This window comes from Panthera tigris, chromosome B3, assembly GCF_018350195.1.
Source record: "Panthera tigris isolate Pti1 chromosome B3, P.tigris_Pti1_mat1.1, whole genome shotgun sequence".
NCBI classification, from domain to species: domain Eukaryota; kingdom Metazoa; phylum Chordata; class Mammalia; order Carnivora; family Felidae; genus Panthera; species Panthera tigris.
In genome coordinates, this window is record NC_056665.1 from 62026440 (window position 1) to 62048701 (window position 22262).

The following is a 22262-nucleotide window of genomic DNA, read 5'->3' on the forward strand; positions in this document are numbered from 1 at the left end:
ATAATCTCAAGAATTAACCTGGGCGACTACAGTGGCGTTATGGCCTTTTTCCTAGTTCTGCTCTTGTCCTCTTGAGCCTCTTCACACAGCAGCCAGAGTAAGCCTTTAGAATGTGGATCAGATTGTGTCACTTCTGCTCCAACTTCCCAGTGGCTTCTCATCAGTCTTAGAGTAATACCTGAAGGCCTTTCCTGGCCCTTGGGGCTCTTGTTGCCTTTCCTTCATGTTCCCTGCCATTCTCCCCTTGCTCACTAAGCTCCTGCCATCTCAATCCTATGTTATGTTATGTTATGTTATGTTATGTTATGTTATGTTATGTTATGTTATGCATAGCATAAAATTTACCATTTTAACTCTTTTTTAAAAATGTTTGTTTATTTATTTATTTTTGAGTGAGAGAGAGCGCAAGCCAGGGAGGGGCAGAGAGACAGAGGGAGATACAGAATCCAAAGCAGGCTCCAGGCTCTGAGCTGTCAGCAGAGCCCAATGCAGGGCTTGAACTCATGAACTGTGAGATCATGACCTGAACCGAAGTTGGACGCTTAACTGACTGAGCCACCCAGGTGCCCTATTTTAACCCTTAAAAAAATTTTTTTTTAAATCTTTATTTATTTTTAAGAGAGAGTGCAAGCGGGGGAGGAACAGAGAGAGAGGGAGACACAGAATCCGAAGCAGGCTCCAGGCGCCCAGCTTCAGCACAGAGCCCGACACGGGGCTCGAACTCACAAACTGTGAGATCATGACCTGAGCCAAAGTCGGACGTCCAACCGACTGAGCCACCCAGGCGCCCCTAACCCTAACCCTTTTTTAAAAAATGTTTTCTATTTATTTTTGAAAGAGAAAGAGTGAGAGCAAGCGGGGGAGGGGCAGAGAAAGAGGGAGACCAAGGATCCAAAGCCGGCTCCGAGCTGACAGCAGAGAGACCAATGTAGGGCTTGGACCCACAGACTGCAAGATCATGACCTGAGCCAAAGTTGAACACTTAACCTACTGAGCCACCCAGGTGCCCCTAAGATGTTATTTTTTAAAAGTAATTTGTATACCCAGTGCGGGACTTGAATTCACAACCCCAAGGTCAAAGTGAGCCAGCCAGGTGCCCCCCTTTTTAAGTTTGAATAATATTTCGTTGAATGTATATGCCACATTACCATATTTTGTTTATCCATTCATCTGTTGACAGACGTTTGGATCATTTCCACCTTTTGACTGTTGTGAATACTCCTACTATGAACACAAGTGTATATATATCTGTTAAAGTCCTGCTTTCAGTTCTTTTGGATATATACCCATAAATGGAATTGCTGGACCATATGATAACTCTATGTTTAATATTTTGGTTATACTGCCTTATGCAGCAGCTACACCATTGTACATTCCCACCAGCAATGTACAAGTGTTCCGATTTCTCCACATCCTTTGCAACACTTGTTATTTCCTCTTTTTTTGGATAATAACCTTCCTTCTGGGTGTGAAATGGGCCTCAGGTGATTTTTTTCAAACTCACCTAACACATTCTTGCTTCAGGGCCTTTATATCTGCTAATCCTTCTGCTTAGAACATTCTTCTCTGGCAGTTGTGTATTTTATATCTCATTCCCACCCCTTATTCAGATTTCTTTTCATGTATAACCTCCTCAGGGAGGGTTTCCCTGACCACCAATTTATATTAGCTACCTCCACACCCTGACACTGCTACATATATTTCTAAGTAGTGCTTCTCACTACTAACGCTCACTGCCATTTTATATTACTATACCCATCTGCTTATCCCCCATTAGAATGTAAAAAATCCAGGAAGGAAGGGACTTCCTCTGTTTATTGCTGTCTCTAGCACCTAGAATAGTGCCTAGCCCTTGATAGGTGCTCAGTGAATCCTTGTTGAGTGATTGGATGAATATGCACTATTATTTTCTTAGACAGTAGTACTTTGTGACAAAGTAAAATTACTAGACCAAAAGTAAATATATCTAAAAGCTTTTTAACAGAATTTTTAAAAGTAATCTGTACACCCAACATTGGGCTTGAACTCACAACCCCAAGATCAAGAGTTCCATGCTCTACCAACTGAACCAGCCAGGCCCCCCACTAAAAGGTTTTTCAAAGTTTTCTTTCAGAGAAGTAGTACCAACTTATACTCTTGCCAAATAGGCAGGATTGCCCATGTCTCTGCTCACAGCCCCCACCCTGACTCTTGAAAGCAGCACACTGTGTGCCCAGTGCCCTGCCCAGAACAGGCACACACTGGACCTTTATTAAATCAAACTTTACAGTGTTCTTCCTGTTTCATTTTGGTTTCCTTTCCCATTCTCCGTGTGTGTTTCAGAGGAGAGTAGAACTATTTCCCACAAACATTTGATTCCACAAACTTTTTTTTTTTTTTTTAATTGAAAGAGAGAGGATGCAAGTGAATGAGAACAGAGAGAGAGAGAGAGAAAATCCCACAAGGGGGAGACAGAGAGAGAGAGAGACACACATACATACACACACTCACACACACACACACACACACACGGGGGGGTGGGGTGGGGTGGGAAGCGGGTCTCACTGGAAGTGGGGCTCGAGCTCACCCAACGAGAGACTCAAACTCAGGAACTGCGAGATCATGACCTGAGCCAAAGTCAGATGCTTAACCAACTAAGTCACCCAGGCAGCCCTGATTCCACAAACTTTTATTAAGTGCCTAGCATGTGTCAGCCTCAGAGTTGGTGCTAGGGATACAAATGTGAAAAAAGTGGTCCCTATAGAGTTGCCCCATCTTGCCTGTTTCCTTTTTCCACCTTTTCCATCTCTTGCTCCTGTGGCCCATCTTTGTGTGTGTGTCCCATCATTATGGAATGCAGAGGTTAAAGTTTATAATTCTAGAAGTTGATGCTTTTTTAAAAAATGTTTGTTTATTTGTTGAGAGAGAGAAAAAAAAAAAAAAAAAAGCAGGGGAAGAGCAGAGAGAAATTCCAAGCAGGCTCAACACTGTCAGTGTAGAGCCCTACTGGGGGCTCCAACTCATGAACGGAGAGATCATGACCTGAGCCGAAATCGAGTTGGATGCAATCAAGAGTGAGTGCTCAACTGACTGAGCCACCCAGGCACCCCTAGGAGTTAATGCTTTTTTAATCAGATCATCACTTCCTATAGAGTGTAGCTTTGTATAAAAAATACCAGTTTCAGGGGCACCTGGGTGGCTCATTTGGTTAAGCATCTGACTCTTGCTTTTGGCTCAGGTCATGATCTCCATTTGTGAGTTCGAGTCCTATGTTGGGCTCTGCACTGACTGTGGCTTTCTCTGCTTCTCCCCAACTCATGCGTCCACGTGAACATTCTCTCTGTCTCTCACAATAAATGAAAGAGAAAAGAACAATTTTTATAACTAATCTTTAACAAATAAGGCGAAGAATTATTGTTTATTACATCTACCATATGGCAAAAGTGGATGAAAATTATAATACAGAGCATTGAGCAATGTTGGGAATTGTCAATGTGCTTTTATCATCACCTTTGACTTCTTAGCAGTGATAGTTAAGAAAGTGGACTTTGACTTGAAAGTAATTGTTAAGTCATTGACTCCATGACTTAACTAGTTTGTGACCTTGAGCAAATGTTTAACCTCTGTGTGCCTTGGCTTCCTTGTCTGCAAAATGGGAATGATGGCAGTCCCTTCCTGCCAGCATTGTAGTAAAGCTCGATACAAGTAAAGCATTTAGCATGGTGCCTGGTACAGAGCGAATGCAGACTACATGTTAGCTCTTGCTGTTAATATTGTCCTTCCACCTCCCTTACATTGTAAGCACTAATGTCAAATACACATCTCCCACACCTCATGTCTAAGGTTGCCCTCTACTCCTTAGCCCTTCTCACTCATTCCAGCCCTGACAGGCCCAGTGCTGACTCAGTGATTGTCATAGCAGTCAAGGTAGAAAGGAGATCGGGAATTAGGTAGAGCAAAATTGAGGATCAGCAGACTTCACTGTTCAGTTCAGATCTACAGATGAGTGGAGTATATCACCAAGGACAAGGTACCATATGGGTATGGTGGGGTTTTAGAGCTGAATAAGACATCAGTCTGCTTTCGGCCAGCTCACACAGTATAGTGAACAATGAATTTTGAGGTAAAATGAAAGAGGTTCCATATATAGTATTTAAGGAAAATACTTATAGTATTTAAGGAAATTCCTTATAGTATTTAAGGAAAATGCTATAGGAATAAAGAAGGCATGATTCGGGGCCACATGGGTGGCTCTGTCAGTTGAGTGTCTGACTTTGGCTCAGGTCTTGATCTCACAGTTTGTGAGTTCGAGCCCCACAGCCGTCTCACTGCTATCAGTGCAGGGCCCACTTCAGATCCTCTGCCTCCCTCCACTCTGCCCTTCTCCCCCATCTCTCAAAAACAAAACAATAACAACAAAAAAGAAGGCATGATTCATAGAGTGGCAGGATTAGGGAAGACTTCTCTGAGGAAGTGTTTTTGTGCAAGACCTTGAGGGGAGAAAAGAATATATCACAGGAGGGATCTTCACGGTTGTTGATTCTCTTCATTTTGTAGACAGGAGGATAGAGGTCCAGAGAGCTTATGGAACTTGCTCCAGACCACCCAGATAATGAGCATCAGACCCAGACTGGAGCCCCAGTATAATATTCTTTCCACTCCTATACAGTTGGCACAGGTCTCTGTTGTCTATTGCAGCCTCACCTTTCATTTGAAGCCCTTTGTAGGGTATGTAACTCATTGTATCTTGGCAAGCATTACTTGATGAAGCCAGGTACTTGAAAATCCATTTTGATTAACTCTTTCAAGACTCAAATTTTACGTCTGTTTACCAGGAAAACTACCAAAGACACTTAACATTGACATTTTCAGGAAGGAAGGTTATATTATAGCATATAAGTTACTTTAAGGAAAAAGCTATTTTACCTATATGCTAGCTAATACCTCTATTTAAACTCCATATTTCTGGAGCCTGGGTAGCTCGGTCAGTTAAGCATCTGACTCTTGATGTCGGCTCAGGTCATGATCCCAGGGTTGTGGGATCAAGCCACACATCGGATTCTGCACTGTCAGTGTGGAGCCTGCTTGGGATTCTCTGCTCATGCTCTCTCTCTCTCCAAATAAATAAATAAACATTTTAAAAAAACCATCCATATTTCTATTATATTCTAGAAGGTGATACACCAACATTCTTCCAGAATTAAGAAGAATACGTCTTTGAGGACAGAGAATAGAGAAGGGCTTCAAGGAACAGCATGAGTATGTAGGTATAGAAGTAAAAGTGCCTGGCATGACAAGGAATGGGACATTGCCTTGGGTATGTTGAAGATATGACAGGAGATGAATCTGAAAATGTGGTATCTTTGGACCTCTAGGTGCTATAGTGGTTGGACTTGATTTTATGGATATCTGGGAGCCATTTCTGAATGTGAGGTGTGCCTGATTCAATTCACTGTCACAGGAGCCTTTCCCAAAGTCTCTTACTTGAAGACTCAAGGTTGGGCACAAGTCTGGTTTCTCTAGACGACTGTCTTTCATTCACCAAGGGCCTGACTAGCACTGGGTGGCTCTGGGAGCCAGGCCTCAGCCCTATCTGCATCCCTCTGATGGTTAACTCATTCCTGGGTTTTATTGTCCGGAGCTCTGGATTTTTGAAGTTACTTGGCTGCCTGTTAAGTCAAAAGCAATGATTCATTTGTGTTTGTAAGCTGCAGGTTATTCATTAGCGTTTAAGATAATACCTTACATTTATATGACACCAAAGTGCTTTCACATAAATTATCTCATTTGATGTGATCTTCAAGACGGGCCTATGAGATAGGTAAGGAATATTAGGTCCAATTTATAGATGAGAAGACTTAAGACTCAAGAGTTTAATTGATTTGCCCAACATAAGGTGGCTAATAAATGCAGAGTGCTTGCCCAAACCCGAATTTTCTGCTTTTATTTCAGAGCTTTTTCCATGACCCGCACTGCAGGCGCAATTAGGGCAACAAGAGACAGGTCTGTGGGCCCCAGAGAGCCTCATGACTCCAACTGTGACACAGAGCTTTGACTCTGAGTAAAGCTGCCAGACCTGGGTGAACCCGACAGGTATTAAGCTGATCTAAACAGCTTGAGGAAGTGCATTAAAATGTATGTTGAAACTATCACAGTGCAGTTTCCATTTCAGCTAAAGCAACATTCAAACTATTCTCCATCCAGGGGTGCCTGGCTGGCTCAGTCAGAAGAGCATGTGACTCTTGATCTCAGGGTTGTAAGTTCTAGCCCCACTTTGGGTGTAGAGATTACTTAAATATAAAATCTTAAGGGGCGCCTGGGTGGCTCAGTCGGTTGAATGTCCAACTTCGGCTCAGGTCATGATCTCACAGTTCATGGGTTCGAGCCCTGCATCAGGCTCTGTGCTGACTGCTTGCTCAGAGCCTGGAGCCTGCTTCAGATTCTGTGTCTCCTCTCTCTGTCCCTCCCCCACGCACGCTTTGTCTTACTCTGTTTCTCAAAAATAAATACATGTAAAAAAAATTTTTTTTAATAAAATCTTAAAATAACAAAAAAAGCAAAAAAGCAAGTGTTCTCCATTTGAATAGTTGCTTTCCCAATTTTTGCTGTTCCTGACTGCTGTTATCTAGTTATTATTATTTTTCTTTAAATTGACTCACTTCTTTTTACTAATATAAATTTGTTTTTACAGGAAACCACTGTGTTACAGGAAAAAAGGAAATAAGTAAGATGCAGGAAGTACCAAGGCCCAGAGAGAAGTTCTGTACCCTGAGAGATGGCAGAGATGGGGCAGAGAGAATGCTTTGGGACTGGGGACCCAAGTCTGCAGGGGTTGAGGGTGGCAGTAGGCAGGGGGGAGAAGTGAGGGGCAGTCAGACTCAAAATATCTGGTAGATGTGAGGGGTGGGAATCTACTGCCTGAGGCAAGAAGATGGGCAAAGATTTTGGAGTCTGAGCCTGATACAGGGATGCTTAGGGTAAGGATGGGAGGGAGGGAGTGGGGCTGTAGACAGGGCTCCTTGGGGTAGCTGGTTTGGGAAAGTAGCCTAAGAATGGTAGTGCTGGGGTTAGGCCCAGGAGGTGGTGCTGAGAGGGGTAAAGGAAGGAGGGGGACCCAGAGGTGAGAGCCTGAGGGATAGGAGTGACCTCAAGGATGGTCCAAGGACCCAGATCCAAAGGGTGCATACGGGCAACATTTGGGGAGAAGCAGGTCAAGCTCTGTGTACAGTGCCAGTTGTTCCAGGCTGTATAGGTCACCGAGTCTGGGGCCTTGGGCCATGGTTAGCAAGCAACCTGAGAAGGATGTTGGTGTGAGGTCCAAGTTCTCCCGGTATCGTCTCAGTATCAACAGCAGACCCACATCTGGAAACATTGAGCTGAGGGGACCGGTCTGGGGGCTGGCTGGCACCTGCTTGTACTGAGCCTTAGGAGCTGTGTGGTTTTTGTAATGACCAGGTATTTAGGGATTTCTCTGCAGTGCTGTTGCAGTGTGGGCCAGAGGCTGTCGGGAATGAAAATGACCAATATGTTAGGCAAGAGGAGCTTCTGCATAAGTACCCCGAGCTCTGTGGTTTACTTTCTGCCTGTGACGTGAGGCAGTCACATAACCTCTGGTGTTCTAGCTGGTGTGGGGATGAGATGTCTGCCTCCCCCAGGCTTGGGGAGAAATTAAATGAGTGCCTGGGCTGTGATTATGGACTGTTCCCATTCCTGGAACCAGGCCTGATAATGGTTTTCTAGCTGATTCACTGGCAAGGTTTAGTACCTGTTGTCACACAGAGTGGTCTCCTTATCTGTCCTCTATCTGAGTCTGACCTATGAGTCTGGCTTTTGAGAACTGGGCTTAATTACCTGTACCACTTACTTGGTCCCAAGTTTTATCATAAGGACAGCAGCCTTTAAAAAAAATAATGATCTCTTCTTTGTAGGGCACCTTTCTTTTAAGTTAATGATGACTTTTATATTTATGGGACCCCTTAGCGCCTTGCCTTTTTTGAGTGAGTCAGGATGCCGTTTCCCTCAAGAGGTGAAATTGGAGGCAGGTGAATTGTCAGAGGCCCTGCTGCGTGGCTGGCACAAAGCCCAGTGGAGATGGCTGGAGACCCACTTCCCAACCCACTCCCCTGCTCTGGACTTAGGTTGCTACAAGTGGCAGAACCAATTATGGGGCCTCCAGGAAGGGCTGGGTGGGTGCTAATTCATGATTCATCCTTCTCCTCTGTGATGTGGGCTCTGGGGGATAACATTTAGTTCCCATCATGGTTCTTCTGACGGTCTGCCCTAGTGATTTTTTCTCTTTTCCAGACTTGGTTTCTCAAGAGACAGCATTAGCAAGTAGAAGGGAAGATTGCAAAATAGCAGTAAGGTCTCCTAGGGTCAGGACAGTGCTCACTTCTACTCTTCACTGGGCCTGAAGTAGACATAGTTGAGACTTTCTGAATGTGTTTTGGTTGAGAACAAGTGAACGTGAGCCCCTTTCATTCAATAGGTACTTACTGTGTACCTACTAAGATTAAATGCCAGGCACTGTTCAGAGCACTGTTCTGGGCCCTGGGCATAAGCAAAACTCCCTGCCCCATAAAGCACATTCCCTTTATTTGTAAGGGGAACCCCCATACTTTCCTATGCCTGTGGGCTCTCATTTGAGGCACAATTATAACAGTTATAAGATTTAAATTTTTTTAATTTAATTAAAATTTAATTAATTCGTTAAATTCATTTTTAAATAATTAATTTTAAAAATTGTAAAGTTATTTTAAAAGAACCAAAACAGTTTATCTGTTTTTCCAGACCATACCAGAAAAGAAACAGCAGATTAGAAGCACTTCCAAGGAAGTGCTGGCATATGGCACAGACTAGTAGAGAGTGACTAGGGAAGAGACAGAAAAAGTATAGAAAGAGTAAGATTTAAGATCTTCGCCTCAGTCGGTTGAGCATCCGACTTCGGCTCAGGTCATGATCTCATGGTTCATGAGTTCGAGCCCTGCGTCGGGCTCTGGGCTGATGGCTCAGAGCCTGGAGCCTGCTTCGGATTCTGTGTCTCCCTCTCTCTGTGCCCCGTACCCGCTCATGCTCTGTCTCTCTCTCCCTCAAGAATAAATAAAACATTAAAAAAAAAAATTTTTTTTTTAAAAAGATCTTCGCCACCTAGGGAAGCTTAGGAAAAGCCTGACTCTTTGCCTTCAGTAGTGCCTGAAGGTGTTACGCTGTTCAGTAGTTTATGTTCTGGATGACAATCCTGAGACGTGGAAGTCAGACTAAATTCCAGTAGTGTCCTAGGATGGAGAAGGGGAAGCTAGAGGCAGCAACAAGTTAGAAAGACCACACCTCGGCAAATTGGAATTTTAAGTCCTTATGGAGCTTCTATTCATCTGAGATCTTTGTCTTTCCGGGGCTGGGCTTTGGAGACAGCCTGGTCCTCTGAAAAATCATGGTCTGTGCAGGGGACATTGGGTGGGAAGCTACTCTACTGTCACCTGGCTCCTCCTCTCTGTGAAGTCTCAGGAAATGCAAATGAATGTTGCCAAGTGCTAGGGAGACCAGAGGATTTAGGGGAAATCCACAGGTAAAGAAAGAAAGCTTCAAGTGTTAAGACAATCTAGTAGCCTTTGGCAACTTCTTGAGGCAACTTCAATCCTGCCTGACTGATCTAGCACCTGCAGACTCAGTTTCATGGAGGAGCTGCCATCCCCGGTGCCTGGGATTAGACAGTCCTTAGCTTTATCCCATACCATTACAAATAGGGTCTGTACTTCTCTATTCTGAAAGTCCCTCTTCCTTCCCAACTTTATCATAGTTATAGAACATATTTTGCATCTTTTTGCCCTGAATCCAGCCTCTTGAGCTGCTAATAAGGCAGCATTATTTCATAGTAAACAATATTGATACCAGAAGCTTTTTCAAAGGCCTGCTTCAAGAGAGTTGTGTTTACATGGTGAGAAATTCTTTAGGCAGCAGTCACTTCAGGAGGGCTGGACAAAGCTGGCAATCCAGTTTGTAGCACAAAACACCAAACTCCAGGCCAACTGGTTCAAAGACAAAACTGGCCTTCCAAGCTAAAACCCAGGAATGGGCCCTGCCCATGGCAGGTGTAACAGCTAAAAATAGTAATAACTAGTTAATCAAGACAGACACACTTCACCAGCATTGTTAGGCCACCTGAGTTTTAGTTCATGGCCACTCTTAGAAGATCTCAAGCTCCCTACCCTTCCCTCTGCTCTTTGAATGAGAGTATTTCAGAGCCCCTGGGAGCTAACCAAGGATTACATTTTAGAACTACAGCCCCAGCAGACTTGAAATCAGCCCTCTCCGTCTCGAGAATTCTAATTGGGCTGACCTGGGCCCACTGTGAACCCATGCCCATCCCTGGAGTTGCTGTCAGGTTGGCATCATCCTCAGCTGGTGTCACACAGTTTACTTCCCTCCTGGAAGTGGATAGGCAAGAGGTTTGGGACTTATATTGAGTGCCTAGTTTTTGTCAGGGACTTCACATGGATTATTTTCTTTAATCCTCACAACTATCCTGTGTGTAGGGGATTCTTTCCTCACATTGTTGTTGAAGAAGCTAAGGCTGAGTGAGATTCAGTAATTTGTCCAAAGTCATGCTGGTAGTATGCAGAAGATTCAAAATTTAAAAACACATCTGTTAGGGGTGCCAAGGTGGCTTAGTCGTTTGAATGTCCATCTCTTGATTTCAGCACAGGTTATGATCCCAGGGTCGTGGGATCGGGCCCCACCTAGGGCTCTACCCTGACAGCCTGCTTGAGATTCTCTCTTTCTTTCTCTCTTTCTTTCTTTCTTTCTTTCTCTCTTTCTTTCTTTCTTTCTTTCTCTCTCTCTCTCTCTCTCTCTCTCTCTCTCTCTCTCTCTCTCTCCCTGTGCCCCTCTCTCCCACTCGAGCACTCTCTCTCTCTCTCTCTCTCTAAAATAAAAAAAATAGGGGTGCCTGGATTGCTCAGTTGGTTGAATGTCCAACTTTTGATTTCGGCTCAGGTCATGATCCCAGGGTTGTGAGATCAAGCCCTGCATCAGGCTCTACCGTGAAAACGTGGAGCCTGCTTGGGATTCTCTCTCTCCTTCTCGGCACATGCGTGCATGCTCTATCTCTCAAAATAAATATTAAAAAAATTAAAATAAATAGGGGCACCTGGGTAGCTCAGTCAGTTAAGCATCCAACTTCGGCTCACATCTTGATCTCTTGGTTTCTGAGTTCAAGTCCTGCTTCTGGCTCTTTGCTGACAGCTCAGAGCCTGGAGCCTGCTTCAGATTCTGTGTCTCCCCCTCTCTTTGCCCCTCCCATGCTCACGCTCTGTCTCTCAATAATAAATAAATGTTAAAAAAATTTGTTTAATAAAAAATAAAAAATTAAAATAAATAAAATAAAATAAAATAAAATAAAATAAAATAAAATAAAAATACATCTGTTAGATTCCAAAACTTTCTCTCTTTCAGTGAACCATGCTGTCTTCCAGCTTAGAATAGTAGAGGGAAACTGAATATCTCTGGGTTTTTTTTTTTAACAATTCTTTTTTTTAAGTTTATTAATTTTGGAATTTAAATTTTTTTAAATGTTTATTTATTTTTGAAAACCAGAGTGTGAGTGGGGGAGGGGCAGACAGAGAGGGAGACACAGAATTCCTAATAGGCTCTAGGCTCTGAGCTGTCAACACAGAGCCCAACTTGGGGCTTGAACCTGCAGACAGTGAGATCATGCATGACCTGAGCTGAAGTGGGACCTTTAACCAACTGTGCCACCCAGGCGCACCTTGATTTTGAGAGAGAGAGAGTGCACACCTGAGCAGGGGAGGGGCAGAGAGAGGTGGAGAGAGAGGATCCCAAGTAGGTTCTGCGCTGCCAGCACAGACTAAGAGTCAGACACTTAACCGACTGAGCCACCCAGGGGTTACCATCCCTGTTTTTTAAGATTGAGATATAATTGACATAAGATTTTAGTATAATCATTATTAGAGAGAGAGAGTATGCCAGAGGGGGAGAGGGGCAGAGGCCGGGGGGGGGGGTGGAGAGAGAGAGAGAGGGAGAGAGGGAGAGGGAGAGAGGGAGAGAGAGAATCCCAAGCAGGCTCCATGCTCAGTGCCAAGCCCACCAATGCAGGACTCCATTCCACAACCCTGGAATCATGACCTATGCTGAAATCAAGAGTTGGGGATACTCAGTCAGCTGAACCACTCAAGTGCCACATAACATTGTATTATTAACATAATGACACAATACATTGTGTACATTGTAAAATGCACACCACAATAAGTCTAGTTAACATAAGTCTGTCACCACACATAGTTACACATTTTTTTCTTGTGATAAGAACTTTTCAGATCTACTTAGTAACTTTCAAATATACAATATAGTATTATTAAATCTAGCAGCACACTATACATTACATTCCCATGACTTATTTTATAACTGGGAGTTTGCACCTTTTGACCCCCTTCACACATTTCACACACACCCCCCCCCCCCCCGCCCACTTCTGGCAACCACCAGTGTGTTCTCTTTATCTATGAGTTTTGTTTTTGTTTTGTTTTTTAATTTTTTTTCGATTCCATATATAAATGAGATCATATGGTATTTGTCTTTCTGTCTGACTCATCTCACTTAGCATGATGCCCTCAAGGTCAATGCATGTGTCACAAATGGCAAACTTTCCTTTTTTTAATGGCTAAATAATATTACTCTGTGTGTGTGTGTGTGTGTGTGTGTGTGTGTGTGTGTCCAGCACATCTTTGTCCATCCATCAGGTTGCTTCCATGTCTTGGCTATTGTAAATAATGCTGCAATGAACATGGGGGTGCAGATATCTTATCCAGTTGGTGTTTTGTTTCCTTTGAATAAATACCTAGAAGCAGGATCGCTATATCATATGATAGTTCTATTTTTAATTTTGTGAGGAATCTCCATACTGTCTTCCACAGTAGCTGCACCAATTTACATCCCTACCAACAGTGCATGAGGGTTCCCTTTTCTCCACACCCTTGCCAACACTTGTTATTTCTAGTCTTTTGAGAACAGCCATTCTAACAGGTGTGAGGTGCTATCTTGTGGTACTATCATTGTGGTTTTGATTTGCATTCCCCTGATTGGTGATGTTGAGCACCTTTTTATTTACCTTTTGGCCATCTGTATGTCTTCTTTGGAAAAATGTCTCGTCAGATCCTCTGCCCATGAAAAAAATCAGATTGCTTGGGGTTTTTTGCTATTGACTTATATGAGTTTTTTTTTCATATTTTGAATATTAATCCCTTATCAGATATATGATTTACCAGTACTTTCTCCCATTCTGTAGGTTGCCTTTTCATTTTGTGGATGGTCTCCTTTGCTGTGCAGAAGATTTTTAGTTTGATATAGTACCACTTATTTATTTTTGCTTTTGGTGCCAAATCTAAAAAATCATGACTAAGACTGATGTCAAGGAACTTACTGCCTATGTTTTCTTCTAGGAGTTTTATGGTTTCAGGCCTTACATTTAAGTCTTTAATCCATTTTGAGTTGATATTTTGTGTATGGTGTAAGGTAGGAGTCCAGTTTCATTCTTTTGTATGTTGCTGTACGGTTTTTCCAACACCATTTATTGAAGAGACTGCCTTTTCCCCCACTATTTATTCTTAGCTCCTCTGTTGTAAATTAATTTACCATATATGCGTGGGTTAATTTGTGGGCTCTCTAGTCTTCCATTTCATTGATTTATGTGTCTGTTTTTATGCTAATACCATACTGTTTGGATTACTATACCTTTGTAATATAGTTTGAAATCAGGAAGTGTGATGCCTCCAGCTTTGTTCTTCCTTTTAAATATTGCTTTGGCTATTTGGGGTCTTTTGTGATTCTATACAAATTTTAGGTTTATTTTTTCTATTTCCATGAAAAATGCCTTTGGAATTTTGATAGGGATAGCACTGAATCTGTAGATTGCTTTGGGTAGTAAAGACATTTTAATAATATTAATTCTTCTAATCCATAAGCACAGAATATCTTTCCATTTATTTGTGTTGTCTTCAGTTTTCTTTTATCAGTGTCTTGTATTTAGTGTACAGGTCTTTCACCTCTTTGGTTAAATTTATTCCTAGGCATTTTATTCTTTTTGATGCAATTGTAAATGGAATTGTTTTCTTAATTTCTCTTTCTGGTAGTTCATTATTAGAGTATAGAAATACAACAAATTTTTGTATATTGATTTTGTGTCCTGCAACTTTACTGAATTCATTTATTAGGTCTAGCAGTTTTGGTGGAATCTTTAGAGTTTCTTGTTTCTTAAAGTAGGTGCTTATCACTATGAGGTTCCTTCTTAGAACTGCTTTTGCTGTATTCCATTAGTTTTGATATGTTATATTTCTACTGTCATTTATCTCAAGGTAGTTTTTTTAATTTCTCCTAGATTTCTCCATTTACCCATTGGTTGTTCAATAGTGTGATTGATTAATCTCCTCATATTTGTGAGTTTTCCAGTTTTCTTCCTGTAATTGATTTCTAGTTTTATACCACTGTGGTCAGAAAAGATACTTGATATGATTTCAGTCTTTTGAAATGTATTAAGACTTATTTTGGGGGCACCTGGTTAGCTCAGTTGACTAAGCGTCCAACTCTTGATTTTGGTTCAGGTCATGATCTCATGGTTCAGGAGTTCAAGCCCGCAGTCGGGCTCTTGCAAATATCTTCTCCCATTCAATAGTTTGCCTTTTAGTTTTATTGTTTCCTTCACTGTGTAGAAGCTTTTTATTTTGATGTAGTTGCCATAGTTTATTTTTGCTTTATTTCCATTGCCTCAAGAGACATATCTAGAAAAATGTTCCTATGGCCAGTGTCTGAGAAATTATTGCCTTCAAGGATTTTCTCTTCAAGGATTTTTATGATTTCAGGTCTCACATTTGGGTCTTTAATCCATTTTGAGTCATTTTTGGGTATAGTGAAAGAAAGTGGTCCAATTTCATTCTTTTACATGTGGCTATCCATTTGTTGAAGAGATTGTCTTTTTCCATTGCATATTCATTCCTCCTTTGTCAAAGATTAATTGACCATGTAATTGTGGATTTATTTCTGGGTTTCCATTCTCATGGACCACTTTTAACGGCATCACACACAATAATGTAGCTCATTGTTTTCACAGCCATCTTCCTTGCTAAATACTGTCCTTCCTCTTCAGTGTCCAAGAAATACCTGATTTTTCTCTATATCCCCAACTCCAGCTCAGCCTGTTTATTCCTAGATATTCTATCAGTGGACCCAGGAGGTGGGATAGATTCAATGCTGTACTGAAGGGCTCTCAGAGAGTTCTCCTCCTACCATTAGATATCCCTCCTTGGAAATGAATAACCAGCCTGATATAATGCTAATATCTAGCCAGTGCATGAGACTGTTAACTTTTTCCTATAGGATCTTAAAATATAGAATGGTCAGCCCCTTATGCCTTTAAAGGATGGTTTGGAAATTGAGGGCCAGGCCAGGCCTTGAGAGAGTGGGATGTCCAGGATACATCAGTTTGATTAAGGCAGTTGTGTTTAGTTGTAGATGTTAGGAATATGGAGCTGGAAGGGTGGGGGTAAGATGGGCTCCATGCAGATGAGGAGAGAGGTAACCTCCTAGTTATACTGGTCTAGTTATACTGTTATACTGTTATACTAGGTCTAGTTATACTGTTACTTCAAAAAAAATCTGATGAGACTCTTGTTGATATTTGTCAAAGGAACACATTCTGGAAAGAGAATTGATGAAGAAGCAAATTAATGTATTAGATTAATTTCCTGTTTTTACATAATTAATTTTTTGTTTGAACAATGTTTCCCTATTTAAGTAAAAAAATAAGTTTTGTTTTTTTGTTTGTTTATGTGTCCTGTTTTTTATGGTTTTGCAGTAGAATGCCCCACATGAAACATAACTGCAAATATTCAGCTGTGAAAAAAAGAATAGTGCTTAAGTACAAATGGAGACATGATTCATTTAAAATAAACACTTAAACACAATTCAGGTCTCACAAGCACGTGGACTATAAAGTCTGTTTGGTAAAAACCCCCAGTTTTCTGATGTAGAACATCCAAAATGAATTCTAAAACACAAAGCAGTACTTAATATCATTCCTTTATAATAAAATCCATAAAGCATTCTCTCAAAAAAAAAAAATGAATATACTACCACCCAGGCTTCCCCATGCTCTTTTATCTTTCTTTCTTACTGATCCTTCTTGCCTCTCCCTTTTACTGTCTCTTCCAGATTTACAAAAATGAACATATAATAGTTTTAAAGAGCCCCACAATATAAAAGAACATCTTCGATAGAATGCCCAGACATTGGTAAGCCACACCCCTAATCCTGGTCCTGAAGAAGTGCATTCTGAGAGCAGGCAGCTTTCACACTGAGGTGACAGACACCCTCTTCTCCCTGCCTCTGCCTTTCACCCATCTCAGACAGAGAGAGGAGGGGTAGAGAGACAGAGACCAAACCCAGAAGACTCATATTTGTTGGCATAATCAAGGAGGAAGCTTTAAAAGCCTACCCACCATCCAGTTAACATCGGAACTGTGAAGAGAGGGCAGGGGAGGTGGGGAAAGAACATTAGATTTTTGGCTTTCTCTTTATATATTTTTTGTATTGTTTTACTTATTGAAGGAAAAACAACACATAGAGGACCCTAAAACATAAAGAATACATAATAAAGGCTTAGTTTTAAATAAAAAAGAAATGAGGCTGGGGCACAATAGAAGAGGCAAAAGAAAGGGAGAAAAGACTAATGATAAGGGACTGAAAGAGTAAAGATGATGTTTCAAATGTAAAACTGTATATAAAACGATCACCTCTTATTATTAATTTTTTAATAGTGGAAACAGATTTTGTTGTAATTTAAAAAAATTTTTTTAATGTTTATTTATTTTTGAGAGAGAGAAAGAGAGAGACAGAGTGTGAGCAGGGGAGGGGCAGAGAGAGAGGGAGACACAGAATCCAAAGCAGGCTCCAGGCTCTGAGCTGTGAGCACAGAGCCCTACGCGGGGCTCGAACTCATAAACCGAAAGATCATGACCTGAGCCCGTCAGATGCTTAACTAAGCCACCCAGGCGCCCCTGTTGTAAATTTTAATGGTGAAAGGCTCGATTGGGTTGTTGAGGCAAGCAGGTGGGCCAGGTGAGCACGGATGGACGATTAGGAAGGTGGGGATGTAGGGAGGCACATCTACACCCTCGCTGCTCCAGGTCTGTGCTGGGTGGGAGTGGATTCTGTTTGCTGGGCTGAACCAGGAGAGCCCTGCGAGAGCCTGATGGGCTTGGTCGCCCTGGCGGTGAAGGTGTAGTGCCGGCCCTAGCCCAGGAGATGGCAGCACATCCCAGAGGTCCTGGGCTAGGTGGCTGCCCGCCCTCCTTGGCCCTAGAGGTGGTAGTAGAGTGAGGCACCTGTCCACATGCCCTCCCTTGGTGGTGCTGGCTGCGTGCCTCTGAAGGTCCTTATTTAGCAACTTTGGGTAGAAGTATTTATGGTTTCCTCTGAGAAGCCTAGAAAGCCAGTCTGCTTAGCTGCTTGCAGAAGTTCTGGGTCCAGAGGCTCCTCCTTGCAGGTTTGAATGGCAGGTAAGGTGTGCAGGCGCAAGTGAGCACAGGGCCTCAGGAAACAGGCTGATTCTGGGATTTGTGCTGTGTTTTCCTTGAAATAGCTGAGTGGGTAATATATGATAGAGAATCTTGGTAGCTGTGTTTATTTTTACTTGCATTAGAAGTAATACTTTTTTTCTTTTTAATTCAGAGAGCTACAAGATAAAAACTAAAGATAGACCATAACCTCCCCACCAAAATAACCCCTGTTGACAATAAAAAGTTTCCAATTAGCAATAATTGTGCCTCGGATAAACCTCATTGGCTACGATACCGCCACTGCACAAAGCTGACAATTAAAAAATGATAATAAAATAAGACCAGTTTAAGGTTTGAAAATTTGAACTACAGAAAAGTATGAGAAGTAAATGGGGACACCTGGCAGGCTCTGTCGGAAGAGCATGGGACTCTTCATCTCGAAGTTGTGAGTTCAAGCCCCATGTTGGGCATAGAGATTACTTAAAAAAAAAAAAAAAAAAAAAAAAAGAGGTCGGGTCACCTGGGTGGCTTAGTTGGTTAAGCATCCTACTCTTGATTTCGGCTCGGGTCATGATCTTAGTTTGTGAGATTGAGCCCTGTGTCAGGCTCTATGCTGATTCTCTCTCTCCCTCAAAAATAAATAAATAACTTAAAAAAGAAAAAGAAGAAGTAAATGTTTCTTCCCCCTCCATCTTTAACCTCTCTCCAAAGGAAACCCCTGTTAGGTTTTATGTGATAAGAAACTTTTTTTCCTCATAAGTTTCAAAGGCTATGCACATGTCCAAATATCTCTATTTATAGTTCTTTCATCTGTTAAGTTTTAGAGTTTATTTATTTTGAGAGAGAGAGTGCACATGCATGTGAGTTGGGGAGAGGGTAGGGCAGAGTGAGGGGGAGAGAAAGAGAATCCAAAGCAGACTCCCCACTGTCAGTGCAGAGCCCAATGCAGTGTTTGAACCCATGAACCATGAGATCATGACTTGAGCAGAAATCAAGAGTTGGACACTTAACCAACTGAGCCACCCATGTACCCCATTATTTGTTTATTTTGAATACCAAAGTGATCATATTATATACTGCTCTAAGTCTTGTTTTTTTCATACACTATACCTTGAAGATCTTTTTTTTTTTTCTTGAGATATATTGACATATAACATTGTCTTAGTTTCAGGGGTACAAAATAATGATTTGATATTTGTATATATTGCAAAACAATCACCACAAAAAATCTAGTTAACATCTGTCACCATACATAGTTACAGTTTTTCTTCTTGAGATGTGGACTTGAAGATCTTTCTAGTTGGCATGTATAGACTTCTGTCTATCATAATTTTTTAAATGGGTCTCCCTGTTGATGGAGGTTTTGGTTGGTTCCATTGGTTGCTAATATAAACATTGCTGCAGTGGACATCTTTGTATATTTGCTTTGGCATACTTGTATAAGTCCAAATTCCTAAGAGTGATCAAAGGGCAAATACATTTTATTTTTTTAAGTTTATTTATTTTTTATTCCTTTTTTTTTTCAAGTTTATTTAGTTATTTTGAGAGAGACAGAAGGTGCGAGCAGGGGAGGGGCAGAGAGGGGCTGGGGAGAGAGAGAATCCCAAGCAGCCTCCATGCAGTTTGCACAGAACCTGATGTGGGGCTTGAACTCACAAACTGTGAAATCATGACCTGAGCCAAAGTCAGATGCTCAGTCACTCAACCAACTGAGCCACCCAGGCACCTCTATTTATTTTTTAAATGTTTATTTATTTTATGTGTGTGTGTGAGAGAGAGCACTCAAGCAGGGAAGGGGCAGAGAGAGAGGGAAACAGAATCTCAAGTAGGTTTTGCGCTGCCAGCATGGAACCCACTGCAAGGCTTGAACCCAAGAACCATGACATCATGACCTGAGCAGAAACCAAGAGTTGGAAGCTTAACTGACTGAGCCACCCAGGCACCCCATGGGCAAATACATTTTAAAACTTGATGGCTAAATTTTCTTTCAGAAAGGGCACCCCAGTTTACATGCCTACGAAGAGGGTGTGAGCGCCTATTTCCAGGTGGCTGTAGAGAAACCTGCCCCTGTCAGGAGCCCTTTTACATCCTGTGTGGTGAGACTGGTGCTCAGTAGAAAGTAGGCCCAGCTTCTCTGCTACAAGGCTGCAGCCGGCTCCCTCCATGGCCTTCGCCTCATCCAGTGCAAATCTCCTCGGGTGGAGGAGAAACAGTGTGGGGGCCAGCAGCCTTTCTTTTAGCCATGGGGAATACTCCCTGGATTTCTTCATTGCTTTGGTGAGATTTTCTTGCCCACCTGGGGTGAGAGAGTGAATAACCACGTCTTCTGACTCTTCCAGGTGAAGAAGGCATATAGGCAGAAGGCCCTCTCCTGCCACCCAGACAAAAATCCAGATAATCCCAGAGCAGGTGAGACTGTCCTACACATGGGGAGGTGAGACCCGCTCACCTGGGCATGGCATCCTCCCGGTCTCCGCTCCCGAGTAACTGCTGTGGAGTGTGACGTGCACAGCCGCAGGCCTGCACTTTGCATGCAAGGGGAGGGAGTCTGGTCACTTGTCTGTACACTCACCCTTCCCGGTTGGTCCGTCATCTGTGGATGTCGGCCTTCCTGCCAGTGTGTGGCTTCTTTGAGGTGCTTTTTCGAGAGAGCATACCATATAAGCCTGACTTCCTTTTTCTCCTCTTTTTTGACCCATATTTGTAGCTGAGCTCTTCCACCAGCTTTCTCAGGCCTTGGAGGTACTGACCGATGCTGCAGCCAGGGTAAGCTCATCCTCCTCTATTTGAACTGTCTCCCGTGGTTAGAGACCACTGTGGCACTTAAGCCTCAGTCCCCTATACTCCGCCATGCAGCACGGGCCCTGCCGCCCCAGCCTGGAGGTCTGGTCACCAGGCTGCCTCCCGACGGCTCCGGGGCTACATAGCAGGTCCGGGAAGATGGCTATACTCTGTGCTTGTCCTTCAGCTGACAGCTCCTCGGTGTTCCTTTCTCCTGCCAGGCTGCATATGACAAGGTCAGGAAAGCCAAGAAGCAGGCAGCAGAGAGAACCCAGAAACTTGATGAGAGAAGAAAGAAAGTGAAGCTTGGTAGGTGACTTTGTGGTACTGGGTGGCCTGTGGTTTCCCTGGGCCATTTTCATGCAGCCCCCTCACTTTTCTTCCTGGAGCTGTACCTCAGAGCTTTTTGGCTCCAGCTCTAGGCAGAAGCCTGCTGCCAGGGGTGGGTCCTGAAGGATACTCTTAGGAATGACAACATGACTAGATTTACTACTAGCTAGCATTGTGACCAATGCTTTACAGCCTCCTTTAATTATCTAAGGAAGTGGGTATTACTAAACCCATTTTTTTAATAGACAAAGAAGCTAAGGCACCAAAAGGATGAGAACTTGCTGGATCTGAGATTTAAACCCATGCAATATGAGTAAAGTCTTGTTCTTATTCAGGATGCTGTCCTGGATCTTTTGATTCATCCCAGCCTCACTTCTGCACAGAGCTTTCACTCTGAGGAGTCCTCTCAGAAGGATCCAAATAGGTCCAGGCATTTTTTTTAATAGCTTTATTATGGTGTGTTTTGAATATCATACCATCATCATACCATCTACCCATTATTTTTTTTTAAATTTTTTTTTAGCATTTATTTATTTTTTGAGAGGCAGAGAGAGACAGTATGAGCAGGGAAAGGATAGAGAGAGAGGGAGACACAGAATCCGAAGCAGGCTCTAGGCTCCCAGCTGTCAGCACAGAGCCCCACACCGGGCTCGAACTCACGAGCAGTGAGATCATGACCTGAACTGAAGTCAGACACCCAACCCACTGAGCCACCCAGGTGCCCCCCATCTACCCCTTCCAAGTGTGTAATTCAATGATTTTTAGGAAATGTACCAAATGGTGCCACTATGCCTATAAATCAATTTTAGAACATTTTCATCACTGCAGTAAGATTGTTCCAGGCAGTCCTGGGGCACCTGGATGGCTCAGTCAGTTAAATGTCTGACTTTGGCCTCACGTCATGATCTCACAGTTCGTGAGTTCAAGCCCCATGTTGGGCTCTGTGCTGACAGCTCAGAGCCTGGAGCCAGATTTGGATTCTGTGTCTCCCACTCTCTCTCTCTGCCCCTCCCACACTTATGCTCTCTTTCTCTCTCTCAAAAATAAATAAACATCAAAAAAATTTTTTTAATTAAAAAAAAAATTGTTGTAGGCAGTCTTTACCTGATTTTTCTCCCCTTCTTCTTGCCTATTTGATATCCATACATTTAATATTCATATATACCATATCAGTACATCCATCTTTTTATCACAAACAAACAAAAAACCCTGGAGATTCTAGGTAAGTATAGTACCCAAGAAGAAAGCAGTGAGTCCCAGGCCTGAGAGGAGGGTTTGTCACAGCAGCTAGCCTGGCATAGGGCCACAAGCAGGTTTCTCTTGGAAGGCAGGAAGGGCTCCAGGACATGGGTGATGTCCTCACACAGAATCTGCCATCCCTATAGAACTGCCATAGTCTGGTCCAAAGTGAGGCTTGGTAAATGTGCACTAAGAAGGAGGTGTAGGAGGCAGTGGGGACTCGAGCTCTGTGGTGGAAAAAGCATCAACGCCAAGGTCGAGGTCAGGCTGTTGTGCCAAACCACAGGGACAGGCCAGCAGCTCCACCCTTGGCATCCCTGCCACATGGCCCTGGGCTGCTGACATAAGCACCCACCCACACCCTGTTCA

General features: G+C 42.8%; 1 protein-coding gene and 1 pseudogene across 2 annotated transcripts in view; one reads left to right on the top strand and one right to left on the bottom strand.

Moving 5' to 3' along the window:
* DNAJC17 (DnaJ heat shock protein family (Hsp40) member C17) overlaps nt 1–22262 on the top strand; it is a 36518-nt gene that overhangs the window by 5447 nt on the left and 8809 nt on the right. For both annotated transcript variants that reach the window (XM_015537364.2, XM_007081674.3), the window contains exons 2-4: nt 19883–19952; nt 20251–20309; nt 20546–20633. In XM_015537364.2, the coding sequence (XP_015392850.1) occupies nt 19883–19952; nt 20251–20309; nt 20546–20633 (217 nt within the window). The remainder of the gene's footprint in view (nt 1–19882; nt 19953–20250; nt 20310–20545; nt 20634–22262) is intronic.
* Nucleotides 17691–17855, bottom strand: LOC122239763 (annotated as a pseudogene).